This window comes from Dunckerocampus dactyliophorus, chromosome 14 (assembly GCF_027744805.1).
Source record: "Dunckerocampus dactyliophorus isolate RoL2022-P2 chromosome 14, RoL_Ddac_1.1, whole genome shotgun sequence".
NCBI lineage: Eukaryota > Metazoa > Chordata > Actinopteri > Syngnathiformes > Syngnathidae > Dunckerocampus > Dunckerocampus dactyliophorus.
Genome location: NC_072832.1, coordinates 9,094,923 through 9,119,374, shown reverse-complemented (window position 1 = coordinate 9,119,374; position 24,452 = coordinate 9,094,923). Strand labels below are relative to the sequence as shown.

At 39.6% G+C, this 24,452-nt stretch overlaps 1 protein-coding gene across 1 annotated transcript in view; it reads left to right on the top strand.

The window, feature by feature from the left end:
• The window catches only part of cdh23 (cadherin-related 23), a 204,952-nt gene that overhangs the window by 33,154 nt on the left and 147,346 nt on the right, over positions 1-24,452 (top strand). The window contains exons 4-6 of the mRNA XM_054798231.1: positions 14,698-14,840; positions 15,479-15,526; positions 16,246-16,338. Coding sequence (XP_054654206.1) covers positions 14,698-14,840; positions 15,479-15,526; positions 16,246-16,338 — 284 coding nt within the window. The remainder of the gene's footprint in view (positions 1-14,697; positions 14,841-15,478; positions 15,527-16,245; positions 16,339-24,452) is intronic.

Below are 24,452 nucleotides of genomic sequence, written 5' to 3'. Positions count from 1 at the left end.
GGTCCACTGATGCAAATACAAGTGTGAACGCTAACAAGATTGCACTAAAGTGACCACCAAGTGTCTTTAAAAAAAAAAAAAATTGGTTTGGATTACAAGTGTGAATGCACCCTAAGGCTACCTTCACTCTGCAGGTCAATTCTGATTTATTGTTTTTGCTCACATGTGACCTGTATCTGAACTTTTTCCGATGTCCGTGTGAACAGTACAATTCTGATTGTTTGTTTCATATGCGATTCAGGCCTCTTTCATATGTAGCTTTAAATCAGATACATATCCGATCTACCTGCAGTCTGAACGGTCAGGTGACATACAGTCTACCCAACCTATACGACACGGCACGACATCAAATGGAGTGTTTTGCCCCCCTTTTTTCTTCATCTTAATTATTTGGTTAGGAAAATGTTGACTCAAATTCACACAAAATACTTGAAATTGCCTCAAACGCGATGAGGAGAGCACAAATTGAGGCAATGTTTACTTACATCCGTAAACACGATTATTGACATTTAATAATCGTCAATGTCTGCAACGCGATGCATCTAAGAATCGATTATTGTCAATGTCCCGCCACTCCTGCCTTCCACATCCACCCACACGCTCCTCAAAAATTTTAACTTCCATTACACGAAATCCTTGAAATTGCCACAGACGGGCCAAGGAGAGCACAAATGGCAACGTTTACTTCTGTAAACACACGGCAACGCACGTGACGTCATGTTTTGTGAATGCGCGTGACCTCCCAGACGCATATATACAAAATATATAAAAGAACGGATTTTAACAAAAAATCCGAATCGGGCATCATACCCGTGTGAAGTTAGCCTTACACTTGTGTCAATGGTGTATTTTCTGACACCCTCCACATCTTCTTCCAGCTTCAGGTAGAAGGTGCAAAGTTCTAATAGCCCAAAAAGACTGTACTTGTCCAAGATCTTATAATCAACTGGCAACTTGCAGCCTGGTCATTTGTATGGGTTTGTGTAATGTATCATTTATTTTAATTATTTGAACACATTTCAAACGCCACCTGATTTATTTATGAATTCTCTCAAAGTTTTAGTTTGTGTATATGTGCGTGTGTGCAGGCATTACCACATCCTCCACTACAAAGAGGTGCATTGCTGGATGGCAGATCAGCTTTTTGCAGCTGCTTATCTGGCCCTGCTGGGTCACGGCTGATACCAGCCTGAGCCACACTGAGCAGCTAACCTGGAAATTGATGTTTCACATCAGCAACCACCTCTTTTTGCTTCACTGCAGGGCGCTATAGGTGAGAGTTTAGGGAATGCATGCATCATTGTGACTTGTTACTTGTAACTATATTCTGTGTGTGCGTCCCCTTTTGGATGGTACACCATTAGTGTCTTGACTCAAGTGCAAATATCTTGCGGTGATTTGTTGTCTCCAAGTGTTCCTTCTGCCAGTGGAAGATCTTTAAAAAGTTGACGAAAGAAACACAATCATTTCAAACAGAAAATTATTTTCACAGTCCATTTAAAATGTGACAAATATAATCTTACTTTTATTTTTTAGTACTGTAGTCATATACACAACTTTAATACTCAAAGGCCAAGCTATCTGCATACAATGTTCCTTGGCATTTTTTTTTTATTCTTTGAAGAATATTTTTATACTGTAAATATAGTATGTTTTAATGTATAAAAGTGTCCATCAGGAGAGCACATTTTACGCTCAGTTGTGACTGAGCAAAATGCGAGACATTTTAAAACACTGGTACTGGTGTGATATTGATAAACAGAATATAACATGATGATATATGATGTTTAGATGGACATAACATTTTAATTTGTATTAAATCGTTGGTTGCCTGGTATGTATTCTCTTACCCACACTAGTGATGAGTGTAAGTCCTTGCAGGAGTCGACTAACTAGTATTAAATTAGTACTTGTGTATTTCAAGCACAAATCACATATTACACTTTTTTTTACACTTTGCAACCTACTTTTTTATACACAATTGTTTTAGTCAACTTCAGTTTTCTTCATAAATACCATATATTTGATTGATTTCAGGATTGTAACATTTGTAATAAGGACTGAAGTTGTTTTGTCCCTTTTTGTGTAAAAATGAAGTACAGTGTTCCCTCGTTTATTGGGGATAGGTTGACAAAATACCCACAATTAGTGAAATCTGCGAAGTAGCCAACTTCATTTTTTTTTTTTAATAATTATATATGTTTTAAATCTGTAAAAACCCCTCACCATACACTTTATACACTTTTCTCAGACAGACATTAACATTTTATCACATTTCTTTCTTCTTTAAACACTCAAAGAAGTTCAAACCTTGGTTTGAATTTTAATGATCAACCTACAGGTAGGACACAAGAAATTATTAAGTCACTCACGTGTATTTTTTTTTCCTCCTGTGACCGCGCCTTTTCATCCTGGCGCCGTTCCACTGTACTGTAGCATTTTTGTATCCTTGCTAAAACATATTGCTGCAGTCCTTCGAACCGAAGATTCATTTAGAAGCAAGCAAGCAAACTAGTGATGACACAGGAGACACGCAGGGCAGCACGTAAGAGATTGATTGACATTGGTCTGCAGCCAATCAGGACGCAGAAAACAACGGAAGAATGAAAACAATTCTGCTTTTCCGTACTGCTTTCACAGAGAAAGGTTTGTTTAAAGTAGTGAGGGCGAGAAGCTGTTATTCTCCTTTTTTTTTTTTTTTTTTTTTTTTTTTACATCCTTCTGCTGTCTCTCCATCCCTCTCCAGAGTTTGACCAACAAGGTCAATTGCCAATTTGCTAGTGCCATTGTCTCTGTCAGGCAACAATATTCATTTTGGCTAATTAGGACCCGCATCTAATAACCGCTCCAAATAATGAGTTCATTTATTATGTATAAAACAAGTCCAACACCTTACAGGATGAAAAAAGGCTACAAAGGGACAGCCAGATATCAGATTCTACAGCAACATGGCAGACAGACTTATTTCGACACAAAAGCACACACCATCCATTTTGACTGAGACATCTGCAAGTTGTTAGCTTCAGCACATCTGGCTTGTTCATTTTCACAGTGACCGTCCTAACTAACTGTTCAGACCAGTGCTCAAAGTGTCAATATTTAGTGTGAGCGCCATAGTTATATCCCACCGCGTTAATCATCATGGGCATGGAATTCGCCACAGCTGAAATTCTCTTCCACTACTCCGTGATGACATCACTGAGCTGGCGAGTGCCCTCCTCCCACCTTTTGCTTGAGGATGCGCCACAGGTGCTCAATTAGGTTCAGGTCTGGAGACAGACTTGGCCACTTCATCACGTTGACTTGAATCCTGCAACCCATGCCATGAAACATATCGCACAGGGGTAGCGCGTTAAATAGCTTTATTTTAAAAAAAAAAATAAAAATTTGACGGAGTATGGTGAGTTTTTGAGGGTCTCGGTGCAGCTTAAGTCAAACGGCAGCTAACGCAGCCAAAACACCTAGGCAACACTCGCCTGTACTGTATGTGCGTGACAGTCAGATGGCTAAGCAAATAACCTGAAAAGTAATTGAATTCATCAAACCAAATGTCCAGCCATACTCAGTGGTATAAGACATCGGGTTCCGCCGACTGCTGTCGCACTTGGATCCCTGCCACTGCTACGTGGAAGTCGAACATCGAACGTCTTCTTAAAAGAAGGCGGCTCATTCTCTGTAAGTTTAACGAGTGTTATACAGTATGTTCTCTTGAAAAAGTAAGTTAAACGTTTATTTTTTGATAATTACCAATTTTTTTAAATTGTCCTAACTCTCCCCCCCACACGGTGCCCCGGGCCAGTAACACTCGTCATTAATAAATTGAAAATTTACAGTTAATCCATATGATCGATATCGGCTGATCTCACTCATGAATGATCTGTATCGGAGTCGGCAGCATAAAACCCCTCGATCAGAGCGTCCCTGTTGGAGACTCTTACTGGCAAGGACGGAAAAGGTTCCAATTTTTTAACACCGGAGACGTGTGTTTTTTAAAATACCCGTGTTCGTGTAGACCAGGGGTCACCAACGTGGTGCCCGCCTCCCACGACCAAGTGAGGTGCCCGCAAGCCTGCTTTTCATTCAGGTTTTCAGTTAATAATGTGAGAACACTAGAAAGAAAAGTATTGTGAAAAATAAAATGAGTTGTGGATACCAGCATTTTGTGAATGTTTTGGTAAAACAAGCATATTTGATCTGTTCGGGTTGAAATAAGGTATGAAAATCATTTCTACAAAAATGAGTAGCTCGTGGCCATTTTCATTTTCTAAAAGTAGCTCTCACGCAAGAAAAAACGTTGGTGACCCGTGGTGTAGACATTCCTTGTGTCGGCACTCCGTTTTGAGGAATGATATGCGGGCCAACCAACTCGGTCCCGGACACACCTCTTTGCGGTTGTGATGCCGGTGTCGTGTTTCTCTGTTCTCTTGTGTGTATCTCTTGTTGTGATTGTGATTTTTCAGTTTTGTGCTGCAGAACAGGAACCTGCTGCAAACCAGTTTTCAACACTAATTGTTGCGTTTAATTCTCCATGTTCAATAAATGAAATAAATGACGAGTTTGTTAGGCGTAATGTTTGGCTGTACGATAACCGAGACGGTGTACACAAACCAAGACATATTTTTGACAATCATTTTTGACAACATCCAAATCGTATGAAAAACCATGCCGTACAAAAACTGAGGTATTACTGTGTATGTAAACTGGAGTGAAAAGGCAAAAAGAGCTTTTGTTTCACTGTGTCTGTTTGTGTAGCCTCATATCGAGGGTGACATGTTCCATTACCTGACCATGATTTAGCTCAGTCAGAGGTAATAGCGAGCTCAAGTGAGGTCACCCGAGGGCCAAAATAAGAGTCTGAATGTTTGTGGTGTGAAAAACAAAAGTCAAATAACAGAATAAGAACAGTATTACCAGCTGAACAGCAAAGTGAATGTTAAGAGCAGAACAGAACGATTTATTGAAGTAGGCAGGCCTTACAGAGTGTCAGTGGTGATGGACATGTTGGTTGGAGTGATGTGCTTTTGGTTGGGTGTCGCCTGACAATGACTGAGCAAACTGGTTCGGCTGTCACTCTCGGACCCTCAGTACCACACAGCCACCTGTCCAGTCCAATCAGAGCCGCTTGTGTCTGTCTGTTTGGACTCAACAAGCAGAACAGAGGCTGATGAGAGGATGACAAAAACAAAAGAGAGAGAGAGAGAAATGCAAGGCTATGATGTGACGGAATAGAAACGAGTGGCAATCTTTCTCCAGCGATTTGAGAGTGACCAGAGCTGCATGTGAATTTGCAGTGGCAGGTCTGTCTTTTCTCAGCAACGCGTGCGATGACTGTCCACTAATGTGCTTCACTTTCTGACTTTTCGCGTAGTGATTGGTTAGTCATTGCCTTGTCACTCAATGTTTTCATCATTTCACTCTTTGAGTGCATCAGAACTCCAACCCTGAGCAGAAATTTTTTGCTGTGTTCATGACAAAGCTTAAATCACGCCATTGGACAAGCGGTGATAGTCATTCAGTTCAGTAGAAATTTCAGATATACACTGATAAACAAGGACAGGGATTTAGTTAAGCAATCACAGTTCCAACCTGTTGAACACTTACAGCTTTTACATTGAGGAAAAAGTCTGCGCCCAAACCCACCAACTACGTTCTGTAGTATAATTATTTATTATTTGTTGTCAGCCCTGGTTTATCCGATGACTGCCGGTTGTCCAGTTCATCCCGCATGGCGAAGATGCATCTTAATACATTTGGTATTCAAGAAGAAAAAAAATCTGGGCAGAATACCTCAATTTCAGGGATTCAAAAGTGAGGAAAAGTGCCATAACTGTAAATAAAGTTTTAATTTATACATCATATATATTTATTTGTTTTTAAGTTGTAAAACGGCAAAAAAATGTGATACATATTTTAAGAGAATGTTATTAATTTCAACATTTCAGCCTTTTCTCATTACAGTTGGTGTTTTTCTGTGGTTTTACCATTTTTTCTGGTTTTTGTTTGCTTGTTTTATTGCTGCAGTGTACCGCAGAGCAGTTAAAAACACGGGCCACACTTTGGACACCCCAGCTTTTATAGCTCTTCGTCAGGATTGCGCGTGTGACTTGATGTCAACTCTGTGAGCAAACACATTTCTTGTCGCCTCTTGAGCTTGTTAGGTTCCTGTTGTGAGCGAACAATGGTAAGTAAAGAGAGACAGGAAGGAATTGATGCGCGACAACAGTCAATAAATCTGAAATCAGAGAAGACGGTGTTCGTGGGGGTGGGCTGTCTGCCCTCTGAACGGGTCGTATGCACACAGGAAATAATGTTCTAATGGTCCGACTAATCACAGCCTTAACGGTCGCTATCATGACGTTTTTGGGGGTGTGGGTCAAGCTCTGTTAGTGGGTTTGGAGGGGGAGGAGCCAGTCTGCGGCATGATGCGATAGCGTATTTTAGCCTTAAACAAGGAAACTGGAACCAGCAAAATGCATAAATGAGAGCAGGGAAGAATAAAAGCATGTCAGTAATTCAATGTGTGTCATGTAAGAAAAATGTGTACATATTGGCAGGTCAGAAAATATTCAAACATGTTTTTATCTTGGTATAATTTTCCCATATGTGAAGAGAATAAACTGGCAATTAACAGGTGTCTCTCAACTTTTTAGATTCTATGTGTGTCTGGCCACATTCTAGTGTTTGGTTTAGTAGTGGTTTAGTATTTCTCTCAGGGTTGTCTGTTGGAAAGGTTGAGAAGGGTGTTCTCCCCCCATCCGTGACAGATTTAGTCATAAATCTGGCGGATTAATACACGGCCTCCCAAGGACTCTTGTGGTTTGTCTTGTGAAACACAGGAGTCACTTAAAGCCAGACTCGTGGCACTATTTGTCTTCAAAGCTCATTCCCATCACAGTTATTGATGTCTCACACACACGGCAGAGAAGGACGAGGTAAAAAACGGAAAATGACAAAAAAAACGGGTGTTGTTTTGAGTAAGCTAAATAAAAGGTAAATATTTGTTAAAATATCAAAAATAAAGGTTTATTTGATGGACTTTTTGGAATAACTAAATTGTTTTCATCCCCTGCAGTTTCCTTTTTGTTTGTTTGTTCCTTTTATCTCCATAAAAGATTGAAAACGCTTGATGGGCTTTTTTTTTTCTTCGTTTTCTTTGTATTGTTAGGTGCCTAATTGACCTCCCTGGGGGAACTACTTTCCATAGCCATCCTTATCCAACAGAGAAATGAACCACCTGCACACAAGCTTCTCTATTAAGGATGGCCCCTGAACACACATATCTCTCTGTATGGAAATGGAGGTCCGAGCACATTTCCGTCCACCACTCTATTATCATTTGAGTTAGATCTGCTTGGTTTATATCCACATTGAGATTGCCTCCCCGAAGGAATCTGAACTCTTCAAACATTAACATAGTACGCTGCACAAATGGCAGAGGAAAGAAAGGTTAACGTAAGTTTGATTTACTTCAATGAAAGCCACAAAAGCATCATTTCTTTTGTTTTTGACCGGAGGTGAGGGTCCTCATTAATGCAGGTACCCCCAAGAGATATCTTAAATGGATGAACTGGAATAGTCACTTAATTGAATCTGACTTGTGAATGACCTTCAAAGTGCTAATAAGCATAGAGTCCATATCCTTGTGTTTTATGGACTCCAAGGCATAAAAAAACATTATTTTTCCATTTTTGCAAAAATCCATACACTTCAGCGCAATCGTACTCCCGTTTTTGAGTTCACTTGTGTAATAGGTATTTTCAGGTCAGGGAGTGGCAAAAGACTTGAGGCATGTTCTTCACATTCAAAACACGCATTTTCACAAATATAAAAAAGACATGTTTAAAAATAATAAAATAAGTAAATGCAAAACATTACAAAATATTGCAAAATAAAAATGTTGCTATCATATTACACCCCCAACACCACCCAAAAAGGTCAAGTAAATTTTATATTATATTAATTTTTATAGCGCCAAATTACAACAGAAGTACAGTGGAGCCTCGGTTAGCCTATCCCCCAGTTAGCATTTTTTTCTGTTAACATCCAAAAGTTAGCACGCTAATAGCGGAATATTGTGCGCGTCTTGTTGTGTTAATACACTGCCTGCGCGCAACTGTGTTCTTAATGTATTTGCATCACAAAATGTCCTTGTTAGCAGCTTCTTACTACATAGAAACAGGAACCGGAAGTCAGCTCAGTCGCCACGTCGATGATGTCATCAGTGGTTGACTCTGTAATTTTTTTGCTAACTAACACAGTTATGCCACGTGTCTCAAAAATGTTAATGTTTTTGAAGATTTACAATTACAGTTTTAAAATGACAAGGCAGCGATTTACAGGCAGCGATTGCATCGTTGCCATGCGTGAACGTATTTGTAACAGTGTATCGATCAAGCCAATCCCCCCCACCTGCCCTCCACCCACACACTGCGCACATGCACCCCAAATGTCGGCTATGCTGCGCACATGCATGCAAGACTCATCCGCCGCGTACATAAAATGAGAGCATTTAAGTCGCAATTGTATAAACCGAGCTCCTCCACGTAATAGATGTTGTTGGTAAAGTGTTATGTCCTTTGCAGTTTATGTAAAGGTGATAAAGTGACTATAAAGTACAGTAGGTAAGCACGCATCCCCCCCACTGAATGGACTTGTGCTGCCAGTGAGCTGAAGTCAGTGTTTGCCTGTTTGAATTTATGATGGGGGGTGATTGATGCGAGGCAGCGTGGCTTTAGCGAAGCTTCAGCTTGGAATGGCTGATGTGTTTGAAGGCTCTTTTTGTCAGTGGATGGACACTGTGGTAACATGAGTGGCATCTCACTGACTCATCGCACTGCTGATTGTATGACTTGATCCCTCAGGCTCTGTGTCACTGTCTCAAGAATATTCATCAAGTATTTATTAGCAGGTAAATATCTCAGTTCCCTTCTGTCTTGTCCGGAGGTGTCTTCTTTTCCTTTGCTTGCCCGTGCTTTGATGGTTCTCCTCGTGAGCATTGCCTCTTAAACCACTTAGTCCACTGTGCACCATCAAAAACCAAACTATAATTCACAATAGCATGAAATTGGAGTCTTGACAGTGCTTGTCCCACTGAGTCAGCGCTCAGATGAACGACAGGTTTGGAGATATCAATGACATCATGAACAGGGCTGCGGCCTCCAGCCCCTTCTCTTCCTTTAATACAGGTGTCCCAAGGCAGGCCCATGGCCAACACACATGAATCCTATTCATAAAGCAGGGAATGATAGCCTCCAGATGTTGATTTAACACCAGGTGACCGCCATTCCCTTACCTAAATGGTTGGTCTAAGTTGGTGCTTCTCAAACAGGGGGGCACGCCCCCTGGGGGGTGCCACTGTGGGCTGTCAGAGGGGCGGTGAGATTCATGTATTTATTCATGCTTGAACAATAGACAAGCCTCCAGCTAGATGATAGCAGTGCTCAAATTCATCAATTGGCTGACCAGGATATGCAATGAAATCCAGCGGTACACCGGTGTTTGTTGGATTCGGTTTTCACAGAAAATTGTCATAAATATGTCTCTGTTTTGCCCAAACATTCCATGCATTGGTTACTCAATCTTGTCGAGTTATTAATACAGTGCGTCAGCCCAACTGTGTTTGTAACGTGTCTTTATTGCAAAGCATGCCTGTTAACTGCTCTCAAGTCATTCACTCTCTCTCTGCTCATCACCATCTTTACCAACAACGGTCTTCAATAAGGGTAAAAGTGATGTTAAATATTAATTTGTTTTGCAATTTTTTCTGCATGTAAAAATATAATTAATCTCAATAAAATGTGCTTTGTCTTAAAATTTTGGGGTGTCTGTAACAGATTAATTGGATTTACATTATTTCTTAGGGCAGGCATTGATTCAGCTTTCGATGGACCCCTTTGAACGGATTGATACCGAAAACTGAAGTAACTTTAATCTCAAGTCTTGAGCCCAGTCTCAAGTAAAGACGTGCAAGTCCAAGTCAAGTCTGAAGTCAAGACAAGACAGGTTGAGTCAAGTCTGAAGTCATAGGCTTGAAATTTTGGAGTCCCTACAAGTCATAAGCACTATTTAAAATGCCATTCTAACAATGTAACACTCTATTAAATTTGACAAATACAATGAACTCATTTTAAATTGTTTTATTTTTTTTTATAAAATAAGAGCAGTGTGACAAGACCTGACAAGAAAAAGAGTGCTGACATAGCATTCAGGATTTAGTCAGAAATGTACAGTAAGCCAGTTTGTTCTTAAACCTGATGTTCCTCGATGCATTCAATGAGACAGATGCTGTGGGAAAACCTGTTGTCTTGCTGGAAATTACATAACGATCACGTTAGTTGAATGGGGACACATTTTACTCAACACACTAACTGACAATCTCAAGTGCTGTCAAGTCATCAGAGTAACGTCCGAGTCTAGTCCCGAGTCATTGATGATATTGCCAAATCGAGTCTAAAGTCATGAAAATTGTGACTGGAGTCAAAATCGCATGACTCGAGTCCACACCTCTCCTGTATACTCAGCTCTTGAGTTCACTGCAATCACGCATAAAGGATATGCTTTTTATTTGGCGCAAGTGCTACCAAACAACTAGCTTGACGCACAGTGTAAATGGACGGAGGGTCATCAGACAGAATGACAGTCTTTGTCACAAACAAACAAAACAAAAAGTCTGAACAAAATAAACAACACAACACACCCACATAGTAAGTTAACACGTAACATAAATGAACTTCTACAACTACGTGGGCACGTTAACTGGAATGGTATTTACAAAGTGCCCGCAAGGCACGGTGGGTGGCCCTGCGTTGTTAAGAATTACGTGATTGTCGTTAAAGTTAGCTGTAGCGGTCGGTTATGTGTTTTAAGTACCTGTCACGTGTTGTGCTATTTATTTGTATCGTGCGTTAAGCTGACATTGTGTTTAATGACCTCCCTGGTTTGGTTTGGTTTGGTTTGGTTTAGTTTATTTGAACATGAAGGTTACAATGGAATACATCTCGTGAATCATTTTTTGACAGTTCCACATGTCCAAAAGGAGTAGGAAGAAGCAAAGCTTATTTAATCCTACCCCCCATCCATTCTACATCTAGTGCAGTACATGTAGTTCACTTCCTGGATTCCATGTCATGTTTTCAGTGATAGTCAGGATAACACATAATAGATAACGGTGAGATAACCGTCCCCCCAAAAAAGAGAGAACATTCATAATAATGATAATATGATGACAATACTAAATAAATAAATAAATAAATAAGAACAAAGCTTTTTTTTTTTTTTTTTTTTTTAAACACAACAAAGAAAATTATTTAAAAATAAATAAATAAATAAATAGAAATAAATAAATAACAAATAAAATTTAATTAAATAAATAAAAAATAAAATAAAATAAAATAAAATAGAAAATAAAAAAATAAATAAATAAAATAAAATAACAAACCTGACAGAACAATCAGGACTCTTCTGCCTTGTATTTGGCAAACATCAACTGCTTGTATTGTTTTTTGAATTTGCTCATCTCTGTACATTGTTTGAGTTCTTTACTCAATCCGTTCCATAATTTAATTCCACACACGGAAAAGCTATGGGTTTTCAGCGTTGTTCTCGCATATAAATGTTTTAGGTTTAATTTTCCTCTAAGATCATATTTCTCCTCTCTGATTGAGAAATACTTGATTAGATTTTTGGGTAACGAGTTATTATTAACTTTATACATTATTCTAGCGGTTTGAAAGTGTACTAAATCTGCGAATTTTAATATCTGTGATTTTAAAAATAAAGGGTTTGTATGTTCTCTATACTTGGCATTATGAATTATCCTGTCTGTTGTATTGTGATGTCAAGCTCATTGCAAGCTAGCAGGTACTTGTGCACAGAATGAGATTCTTCCTGAGACTGAGCAGTCTTGTGTAAATGTTACTAATTCAGGCAGCCTGGACATTGTTTTACGTTGTTATAGTTTGTTTCATTTATTTACCGTATGTTGATAAATAAGCATGAGGCCACTGGTTTACATGAAGTTGGCATGTTGTCCTTACCCCTGTCTGTTGTGATATAAATTGTCTGATATTTAGATAAATGCGTATCCCTTCAGCCAAGGAAGTTCGGATTTAATCACAACGCAAAAAAAGAGGGGGAAAAAAAAAAAACATGTACCAACCAATTTTTACAAAACTCCGTAGCCGTGTGGGACACAGACTGGAGGAGGAGCCCATTACATTTTGATGCCAGAGCAGAGCCAGGATTTTACCTTTTTATACCACATGTGATTCCAAGGCAACATTTTGCGTGAATTAATTACTTTTTATGAATTAATTAAAGTCATTTAGAACTTAATATCTTCATTAATTCATTTGGTATGAATGTAACGTGTTTGAATATATTCACTGAGTTAACATATACTACCAAGTTTGCGGTCTACAGTGTGATGCTGAATGACAAACAATCAGGTTGCTGATAAGCTAGTGGAAGTTATTAGCTGCATCAGTAGCTGTAATGATTTTATTGTGAGTGTAGAATCACTTATTCCATGTAGATTGGCCAGAGTTCAACACTGTTTTCCAGAGTGGGAGTTAATGTCCCATAAGTGGCTTTCATACATACCACGTGCATACATACCATTAGTCCTGAGTGACCATTTGTTATTAGTCACTTGAGAGTATGCCATATAGAGCAGGCAAAGGGCTGCAAGGAGGAGGGAAAAAAGTTATTGATGACTGTGAGGTAGAATGCTTAATTTGCGCCGTCTTAGACCAAATTATAAATTATATTGAAAGTAGCTGAATTAGCATAAATCTCATTAGACGCAATGAGAAGGGTTCATAAATCCTTACATTAATTAGTCATTTTAGCCACTCTTTGATCGGAAAATAGGGTGTATTAATAAAACGAGAGGGGAGTGTAATTGTGACGCTTAATTGGTTGTTGTGTGAAGCAGTTTGGTGCGCAAATGACAGCCATGATGTAGTTCTGCTTCCCCTGGATTGTCGATGTACCTGCAAGTAAGGACTGATGATAAGCACACACAGTGTGTATGGGCACACTCACTGGCTGTGTAAATGATGTACTGTAATTACTTCTCGAGCCATACAGGGCCGGTCTAGGCTTTTAGTGCCCTGAAACTGAAGACTTTGTTTGTGGCCTACCAAATGACACCTTCTGATACGATTAAACAAACACACTTAAGCAATGCTGCATAATAAGGGCAACAAATGAATTTATTGCAAATCTCTATAAAGAAACAAGGTCTATTATAGCAAGTGAACCAATAAAGAAATATTTGTAGTAATATGATGATTAAATAACGCATAAACTGCAAATATTCAAAAAACAAAACTAACATACCTTAATTTCCGGCGTATAAGCCACATCCACTAAATTTGAAGAGAAAACAAGATTTGTACATATCTAGGCGGAACCTGTATGTATGTATGTATGTATGTATGTATGTACAGTATGTATGTATATATATATATGTATGTATATAAGCCAGGTTGTAACATGGGATAATTAGGACACTGAAAATGTTGCACAGAAAGACTTGGTTAACTTTTGATTAAATTAGTGATAATGTTTTTGGGGGGTTTTTAGCATAAAAATGTAATATCGGTCAATATCTGTATCGGGATTTTCCCTTATAGTGAGGTAGATAATAAACAAAAGCCTGGCCTAAATGAAAATTATGAGATTTGATATTCTTCCCTGGACTTTTTGATTATCAAAAACAAATTAAATGGCTACTGTGCTACCTTTTTTTTATAACAAATGTCACTAGCCGAAGTCTAATCGCAAGTATTTCTCAGATGTTTTACAATGTTGTTTACAGCCTCGTTGAGAAGCTAATTGCTAATGCTATATCCATTAGCTTCACGACACATATGTGTTAATTTCAGGAGATACAATATGTGATGTTACACATCGGTATCTGCTGATATCGGTGTCAGTTGGACAATATCGGTTATCGGCAAAAAAGCCAATATCGGGCACCCCTGGATTAAATAAATGCTTTTTTCCAAACAGTGCGTGTAACACGACTCGTTAAACAGTAGCCTACCAGAAAAGTCATTCATCGCTGTCTTCATCCTCCTCCTGGGAACTAAAACCACTAAAATTGTCTTCTTTGGCGTCAGAATTGAACCGCTTCATAATTCCTTTGTCACACAATTTGTCAGTCTCGCTCTCTTTCGTTGTCGCTCTCGGGCCCTTGATCCGTATCTGGCAGAAAAAGGCATGAACAAGAAACAATGCATTTCACTGCGCGTCATGGGCGTATCAAACATCCTCCATGGTTTGTAACCTGTGCAATCTTAAGCAGGTCACACGCATACAGATGTTTGACATCTCTGTGTGGTGTACTTCTAGATGACCATTACAGCGCATCACACACTTAAGGATATGTCCACTGAAAATAGCCTTATTCCGCAAATGGCAGAATTGTTCCTATTTAACCGTCATGATTAGCATCAAATCTATTTGTCAGCTCTCTTTATGCACTGCCTAGTGATACTGACAGCTGACCAGAAGATTTATGAAGGCATCTGTGGCAAAGCACTGTACGACATTGTGCTTGAAATATTATTGACACAAACAGTATTCAATGTTTTTACAATTTGATGAAATGGGATTACTAAAACAAGGTGAGAAATGCTGCAGCATTAACAAGACTGTCGGTTCATCTTGAACTTTCTTGATGTCTGGCAGGTTCGTCTGTGACCCAGCTCAAGGCAAGCGACCCTGAGGGGGAACCCCTCATGTATGGGGTTTCTGGAGAGGAGGCCATGCGGTATTTTTCCGTGAACAAAGACACCGGTGTTGTGTGGCTTCGACAGCAGCTCGATCGTGAGGTGAGATCAGCATGCAATTGTACAAGCAATTGTGTGAATGTTTGAACTTGATATATATATACAGTATATAAACTCCTGATCAAAATTTTAAGATCGGCTGAAAAATTGCAAGAATTTACATTTTACACTGTTGGATCTTAAGGAGTTTCTAAGTAGAGCTTCAAAACACGGCTCTCACGACTCTTTTTTTTAGGGTTGCGGGGCCTATCCCAGCTGACTTCGGGTGACAGGCAGGGTACACCCTGGACTGGTCGCCAGCCAATGGCAGGGCACATATAGACAAACAACCATTCACACTCACATTCATACCTATGGACAATTTTTGAGTCTCCAGTTAACCTAACATGCATGTTTTTGGAATGTACCCAGAGAACATGCAAACTCCACACAGAAATGCCCAAGGGAGACTCAAACACAGGTCTTCCCAATCTCCAGACTGTGACTGTGTGGCCAACATGCTAACCACGAGACCACCGTGCGGCCCATTGCAAACGACCATTAAACTGAAATACATTAGCAGATCAAATGTTTAAGACTATAGCTTAAAAATCTAGTTTAAAATTCGAATGCACTTATGGTTCCCATTCTGCCTTACTGTACTTCTTGCAAAGTTTGTGATGTGTATTTGTCTTCATCAGACCAAGTCAGAAATGCAAGTTGAATTCTACGTGAGTGACATTCAAGAGGTAAGAAGGTCCTATCCCTTTTGCTCTTTCATATTACATTTTTGTGCCAGTTTTTCACTGTTGTTCCTCTATTATGGCTCTTGTAACTCATGTAAACAAACTAGAGATCTAGCCTACATTATACAGTTTCTGATACATAATGGTGTATAACCCTTGCCTCCACATTCATAGAGTCCATATTAAAACTACTATATTTCATTCTTGAAACCGGATGTTTAATATTGAATGCATCCTCTTTTTTTTTCCTTTCGTCTCCATCATGTATATGATTCCTGCAGCACGATCCAAAAAAGCTGAAGTGGGTGTAGTCGTAGCTCAAATTAAGTAATAGAGATGATGGAATCATAATAGGGCATAAAGAAACACTGCCAAAGTGTTCGGCATAGTGCACAAACAAAAAATGACAAAGATTGACCACTTAACCACAGAAACTAGGCATAAAAAACAAGTTTACAAAAAACACTTGTGATTGTGTGCTGAAATAGTTTTACCATTTTAGTCTGGTATCACACTTTTGTTGCTTATTGGCCAAAAGTATTTCCCTTTTAACCATTCAGGTGCAAAATAAAGGCATCATTTCAAACGCTATATACTTGTAGCATGTTATACTATGTTGAAAGAAATGTTTTTAGCACATTCTGCCAACTTTTTGGAGTCAGGGCCATGTGCTGTGAATGAGTGGCTGAGGAAATACTTTACCTCGGCATTTCCTCCCCTAGGTGGTTAAAGACACGGTCAACATTCAGATTGGAGATGTGAACGATAATGCACCAATTTTCCATGGGCAGCCTTACACCGTCCATATCCCAGAGGTAAGGCTGAAAAGAAATGAGAGAATAACTTACTGCATGTAAAATGATGCTTAAATCTTAGGTCGGTGATGCACTTTTATTGAATGGGCCCGCCCTTTCTTTGTAGAAGATTTAAGGAAAATGACAAATCCTTGCATAAAAATGTAATTAGAATCAGCATGGGGAATTAGGACAGGTCACAAAGGAACAATGGAAGCAAAAAATATATTCTATGAAACCCCTTGGGTAACTAATGATAATGATTTACTGCATGTGTGAACTATTCATGATTTAGAAAATTTTCCTCCAGCCGATGTTTAGAGAGAGTGTGCAGCCTACCCATAGGAAGGAAAAATATTTGCTGTTGAAAGACCTCAATCGCTTTTCTTCTCACACTTTCTTGTGCTCCTCTGTCCTCTCGCTGGATATGGTACCTCACTACTTTCCATCCCGCTCTTCTGTGCCCCCTCGCTCATCTAATCCATGATATGAAGTAATTGCCAGAATGGAGTGGGGGACTTCAAATAGGGGCTAAATCCACACAGGCACATAAGCACACACACACACACACACACACACACACACACACACACACACACACACACACACACACACACACACACAAGTGCACGCACGCACACACACATAGCATGTTGTGTTTATATTGAGTCCTTACCATTTTCTGAGTCTTCACCAAATCTTCAAAGCCGCTGGATTTTTCTCCCTCCAATCCATAAAGCCAGGCAAATAAAGAGGAGAAAGTAAGGAGCATTTACAGAAGGCCACCTAGCTGGTAATGTTCTCTGCTTATGTCCAAGTTGGACCTTTATTACGCATCCTAACATATTTGTCCATGTATCTTGTCTAATACACACTTTGAGTTCGAAACGGGAGGCAGTTCAAACTGAGTCGTTCACTTTTGGAAGTGATTTCTTCATGTCACCTTTCATGTACCTCCTTTCTCCAACTTGTCATGTTTCTGCCCACCTTTTGTTAGTCATATGACCTCATTACCCCGATGACACAAAGTGTCCCTGGCATGTGAAGCAAACATGCTGTGACACAGTGACGTGCGGTGAGGTTCATGGCGAGGCACCGACACCTTTTGGAGGTTTTTTTGGTTTTGTTTAAAGTTAATACAGGTTGTTCATTAAGATAACAAGAAAATTAAGAGAATAATATTCATTTTCGTTTATTTTTTAAAAATATTTCTTATTCCCATGTTTTAATAAACTGAAAAACATTTGTGATCTGACCTTTTTAAATTGTATTTGACATACAGTTTCGTTTTAGAACACTCCAATTTCTCTGGAGGAAAAACCTACATTCTTAGTGTTAAGATGGTCTGTCTCTCTTCCATTGCTAATTCTTGCCATTTTTGTTATGAACAAATTACTTTCTACAGTACAAAGCTGTTCAACTGATGTTCACGAGGGTATAGTACCACAGTGTGTTCCTAACACTGTTTCTATGCAGACAGAGCAGGTAGTAAGTACTCTAGAACTTGGAACACGCATTGTGCTGCATCCAAAACTCTACTTGTACTTAGACCAAACTCGGGCAAAATGTTATACCCAATTAAAAGTAACCACCGTATTCCACACAGTGAATCAAGAAAGTGTACATGCAAAACAGCTGACGTCTGCATTGACACACAAAGTGAACTTCAGAGTATTTCCGGCTTATTTCTCTGCTTTTTGTTGTTGTTTTTTGTTAAAAACTTGCAGTGTAAGACAAAAACTAAAGTGACACTGATACAAAATCAGAAATATTGTGATTGATTGTGATTTTTATTTAAGAGCAATGTTTTGCAATTTTAAGTGCTATTTTTGCTAAAAGAGACTGAAAGTCCATTTTATTTTTAATTGGGGTTTTCTGTCTTTTCATGTTTTTTTTTTTATTGTATTATGTTGTTTAATTTATTTGATTTAAAAGCTCTTGACATTCCAATTACAACATTAAATACTGTTTATCGACAATCATTTGTTGGACAATTATCGTCTAGCAAAATTTGTTATCATGACAGGCCTAACGAAGAACGTTTTCTGTAACCCAGGTTCTTAAAATTAACTTTCTTTTTTTCTGGAAATCAATCCGCTAGCTCTGGGAGTTCTGAATTTGCTTAATGAATCCTCAAGCTAAGAAAACGTTGAGACCAAAGCACTGATCACTCTTTGAAATTTTAAGTGATTAAAACCCAATTCTCTGCTTGGAGGGGAGTTTCATTGGGGGGAAAAAAGATACCAGATCATATAACCTTAAACACACCTGTTCTTCTAAGTATGGAAGTATGTACGTACTGTAAGTAAGTATTAGGCAAAAAGTACAATATGGTTGTGGTTGATGTTTGCATAGGGTTGTCGCACTGCTCGTGACAATCCCCAGTGAAGGCACTGAATTTTGTAGTACAATTATGACATTTTGCCAACATTTTAATGGTTATGACATGCAGGGGTATTTTCATTTCATTAAAACATTTTTTTTTTTTTATTAAATACAACTCATTTCTGCTGATTGAAACGCCTTACCTGTTGTATAAATCCTAAATTGGTATAACCTGCTGAGTAACACTGTCTTGCTGATATTAAAATGTATGATTGTTTCGAAAGAGGGCAGTTCTAGTCTGACCCGATACTTGTCGGTTGAACAGCTCCGAGGAACAGGCGGAGGAGGCGATGTATTGAGATTTACAGAATTTATTGTCTGAACAAAGTCACATAGAAGGCGAACACAGTACGTACTGGACTCAATCTGCAAGTACAGATACAAGATCTTCTCCCGCAAAGTGAGCGCCCCAAGTAGGGTGTGATCTTCTTTTATACTTGAGGCGCTCCTTTCATCTAACGCTATCTGGTTGCACAAGTTGGATGGACCTCGATCTTACACGTCCACATACTGGGCCATAAAAAACATCCCCTGCAAACTCCTGTTAACAAAGGAGTCGATGTCCAAATAGAACCGTGTGTTTATGTTGTCCTTATGATGTGTATCTAATCGATGTCATCATGCACTTGTTTTCTGACAACACGGCAGTTCCCTTTATATATGACTTGGTTTTTCCAAAGCAACAAATCATCAGAATGTACGAGGCCCAGCCTAGCGGTGATCGGTATGCAAAGATTACGATACAATGTGCTGATTAGCATAAACGTTATCATACAACAAGTGTAATAAACATGTACTTTGTTAAGCCCATAGCTTTTTGATTATCAGTCCATTCCCCACCTATTTCCCTACATCTAAAAATGCTAACAGTTTACACAAAAATGCAGAAAAGAACCAAGTAATCAAGAAAAGGACCAAATAGTCAAGAGAGCCACCTTTTAGTGTACAGTACACCTTTGCTGTTGCAACACTAAAACTAGGCACACAGCAGTTCGACACGCACTTCCTAGGATATCTTAGTGTACAGTATGTCCCTACTGTACACCACGGTGGTCCTGATTCAGCACAGTAGTGATCAGATGAGCAGCGCCTGGGGGTGGTGTGTTTTAATGTCATTTTAATTTGTGGAGCCATAAAGAGGGTGCTGGGGGAAGCAGGTGTGCTTCTCGTGTTTCGTGCCTGTGATAATGAGTTGGCTCTATTTGCAGTACTGAACCACACACGTCACCTTGCGGAGTCTAAATACAAGAACAGTAACTATCACGAGGAATAATTACCGGATTGAGCAGCAGATGGATCCCATCTTAAATCAGACTAGATACATGATATGCTGAGAACTGTTTCTAAATTCTATGTAGATAATTGATCTCGTCTAAAATACTAATGTATCAATCCACAAACAGCACCTTCTGTGTTTGATAACGCCATAATGCGCATAAGATTGTGATTTGGCACGCAAACAAGTGGTGTTAAATCATTTATATCGTTCTTCTATGTTTACTATTGTACGGTATGTTAAGTAGGTGAGCAAATTCCTCGTCATCGCTCTTCTTTTTCATTCATATCTCAGTGACACCTTTAAACCTGCAGTAAACTCCGATTGAGTGTAGTTGATGCTGGTTACTTGCTGCTCAAATATCACTACTTCATTATAAAAATATCTCTACTGTACGGTATTCTGTGTTTACAATAGAACATACCAAGAAATCTCAAAAACGTGCTATGTTACAGTATCTCACAAAAGCGATGACACCCCTCAGCAAGCATTTCATGATACAGTCATCCCTTGTTTATTTCATTGGTTCCAGACCCGACCATGATAAGTGAATTTCCGCAAAGTAGGATTTCTTATTTATGAATGGAATAATTTCATACTTGAGAGCATAGAAAACCTGTTTACAACCTTCTAAATACAGTTTTTAACATTATTAGAGCCCTTTAGACATTAAATAACACCCCTATAGTCACCTTTACACTCTTATTACTCAAAATAGCATAATAAGAGTAAATAAGGCATTTAAGACATAAATAAAACTCATGTGCATGTGTATTGCTATAATTATGTTAACTAGGGGAGCTGACTGGGGGGCGGACAGGAAGTGATGCCAGGGGTTCAGAGTTGAGTTTTAGCTTGGCATAGGTTACTGCCTCCCCTCCCCCATCTACACTGTTTTGTATGTACAAAAAAAAAGTAAATGACACAACAAAGTTAATTTGTAGTGGTACACACATTTGTTTTGCTTTTCATGTTTGCTACATGCATCATGGCCGTTTATGCAAATTTGACCATCACAACACATTCATTATTCCAATAGTAGATATGCACTATGCATGACTAATATTGTAGTTTCGATCTATGAGTGATTAGAGAAACACAATATCAGCTGTCTTGTGTAATATTCACACACATACAAAACAAATCCCATACTTCCAATTTGAAACAAATACACACATGAATGGTGAGTTGGATTTAGCCAGCCCAATGATTACTCAGATCGGCTCACGCCGTCTCTCCTGTATTCTAATAGATTGTTGTGGTTCTGGAGCTGAATGGTTGCTAGTTGACTGGCTTGGGCCTCAAAGTGAATCCTGCCTGACACTAAGACCCTCAGTCCCATAGGGAGGGACGGTGGGATTTAAGGAGACAGAGGGAGAAAAAAAGATAAAATAAGACGATTAAATGAGAGACACTCAATATTTTATCCATCCCTAGCTACACTTTATAACTTTTTTCCTTTTGTTACATTCCATCATGTACACTGCTCCCACTTTCTCCACGTCTCTGGAGTCTGCTATAACCTTGCTGTACTTTGAAATTACTTAGTTTGCCGTCTGTCTTTGTGTTTTATAGCTCCAGCACTCTGTGATTACCTGCATTGTTTCATTAAATTATGGTCCAGCCCCTTCCCTCATATAGTTGCTTCTCTTTTGTATTGAATCCTCATTATACTGTATCGAGGAAAAGGCTTCTTGAGACGTCATCTGTACTTCTGTGTAGAAGGTGTCGGACGTTTCGCTCCTCATCCGAAGAGCTTCGTCAGCAAACTAATAAGTGCTGGTAGCTTAGGCCTTAAATACAGTAAGAGTGGGCGGAATTGGTGTGCCAACACCCTCCTCCTATTGGTTCGTTACACTAAGCCTGCATTCCTCATCTTTACAGTGGTATAATCCTATCCTGTTATTCACACCTACGATAAAAGGGAAGTGTCGCTCCCTGAATTGGGTATGAACGACTCTGATACTGGCTTGTTAGCATCTATTGTTCTGGCTCGGCCCTGCCTTCACCTCATTTGCAAGACTAAGAGCTGTGGGTTTTGGTCTCAGTAACCTGCTGAACACAGGGTCCAAATTGAACCTCAAACCACCATTCCGATTCAATGATGGGTTCTGTTGTTTGACAAAAATAGCTTCCTTTACTCCTCTTTCAAACCATCTGTTTTCTTTGGCCAAAATCTTTACCTCGCTGTCCTGAAAAGAGTGATTGGTAGCTTTCAGGTGTAGATGTACTGCTGATTGAGGACCACTAGCATTGTCCCTGCGATGTTGATAAAGCCTTTTTTGGAGCATTTGCTTAGTTTCCCCAATGTAGTGCTCTTTGCATTCCTCATCTTTACAGTGGATGGAATAGACCACATTGCTCTGTTTCTGGTTTGGAGCCTTGTCTTTAGGATGCACTAATTTTTGTCTCAGGGTATTTACTGGTTTGAAATAGGTAGGAATTTTGTGTTGCCATAAGATCCTCTGGAGTTTTTCGGAGACCCCCGCTACATAAGGGACTACCACTCCTCTCCTTTTAGCTTCTGTGGGCTTTTGGGTTTCTTTCCCTACTCTCTTCTTTTGACATTTGTTAAAAGCCCACCGTGGGTACCCACAGGTTGAGAGCGCTCTCTGGACATGTTGTGTCTCCTTTTTCTTTCCCTCAGCACTAGTTGGTATTTGTTCCGCTCTATGTTGGAGGGTCCTAATAACCCCTAGTTTATGTTGTAGTGGATGGTTTGATTCAAAAAGCAGGTATTGGTCAGTGTGTGTGGCCTTTCTAAAGACCTCTGTAAGTAGCTGTCTGTCCTTTCCTATAATTACCTTGCAGTCTAAGAAGGCTAGTTGGTTTTCTTTAGTGTCCTCGCGAGTAAATTTGATATTGGTGTCCACCGCATTGATGTGATCTGTGAAAGACTGAATTTCTTGTTTTTTGATTATGACAAAGGTGTCATCCACGTATCTAAACCAGTGCCTTGGTTTTGTCCCTGAGAAGGATGTGAGAGCCTGTTTCTCCATCTCTTCCATGTACAGATTCGCCACTATGGGTGAGACTGGTGAGCCCATAGCACAACCATGAATTTGTCTGTAGAATTTCCCTCTAAACTGAAAATATGTGGTGTTAAGGCAAATTTCCAGTAATTGGCAGATGTGGTCAGCACTAAGTTTTGTTCTCCGATGCAGAGTTGAGTCCTCGAGCAGTCTCTTCCTCACCACCGAGACTGCTGCTGAGGTGGGGACAGATGTGAAAAGTGAAGTCACATCATAAGACACCAAAGTTTCCTCTGGCTCCAATCTGAGGTCTTTGATGCTCGCCACAAACCCTTTTGTGTTCTCTATATGATGATCAGTGTTGCCTACCAATGGGGATAAGACTGTTTTTACATATTTCGCTACATTGTACGTGGTAGAGTCAATGCTACAGACAATGGGTCTGAGGGGAAACCCTTCCTTGTGGATTTTTGGAAGGCCATAGATACATGGTGTAGCCTCCCCAGGGTATAACCTATGATACATCTGTCTGTCAACTTTGGTGTCTTATGATGTGACTTCACTTTTCACATCTGTCCCCACCTCAGCAGCAGTCTCGGTGGTGAGGAAGAGACTGCTCGAGGACTCAACTCTGCATCGGAGAACAAAACTTAGTGCTGACCACATCTGCCAATTACTGGAAATTTGCCTTAACACCACATATTTTCAGTTTAGAGGGAAATTCTACAGACAAATTCATGGTTGTGCTATGGGCTCACCAGTCTCACCCATAGTGGCGAATCTGTACATGGAAGAGATGGAGAAACAGGCTCTCACATCCTTCTCAGGGACAAAACCAAGGCACTGGTTTAGATACGTGGATGACACCTTTGTCATAATCAAAAAACAAGAAATTCAGTCTTTCACAGATCACATCAATGCGGTGGACACCAATATCAAATTTACTCGCGAGGACACTAAAGAAAACCAACTAGCCTTCTTAGACTGCAAGGTAATTATAGGAAAGGACAGACAGCTACTTACAGAGGTCTTTAGAAAGGCCACACACACTGACCAATACCTGCTTTTTGAATCAAACCATCCACTACAACATAAACTAGGGGTTATTAGGACCCTCCAACATAGAGCGGAACAAATACCAACTAGTGCTGAGGGAAAGAAAAAGGAGACACAACATGTCCAGAGAGCGCTCTCAACCTGTGGGTACCCACGGTGGGCTTTTAACAAATGTCAAAAGAAGAGAGTAGGGAAAGAAACCCAAAAGCCCACAGAAGCTAAAAGGAGAGGAGTGGTAGTCCCTTATGTAGCGGGGGTCTCCGAAAAACTCCAGAGGATCTTATGGCAACACAAAATTCCTACCTATTTCAAACCAGTAAATACCCTGAGACAAAAATTAGTGCATCCTAAAGACAAGGCTCCAAACCAGAAACAGAGCAATGTGGTCTATTCCATCCACTGTAAAGATGAGGAATGCAAAGAGCACTACATTGGGGAAACTAAGC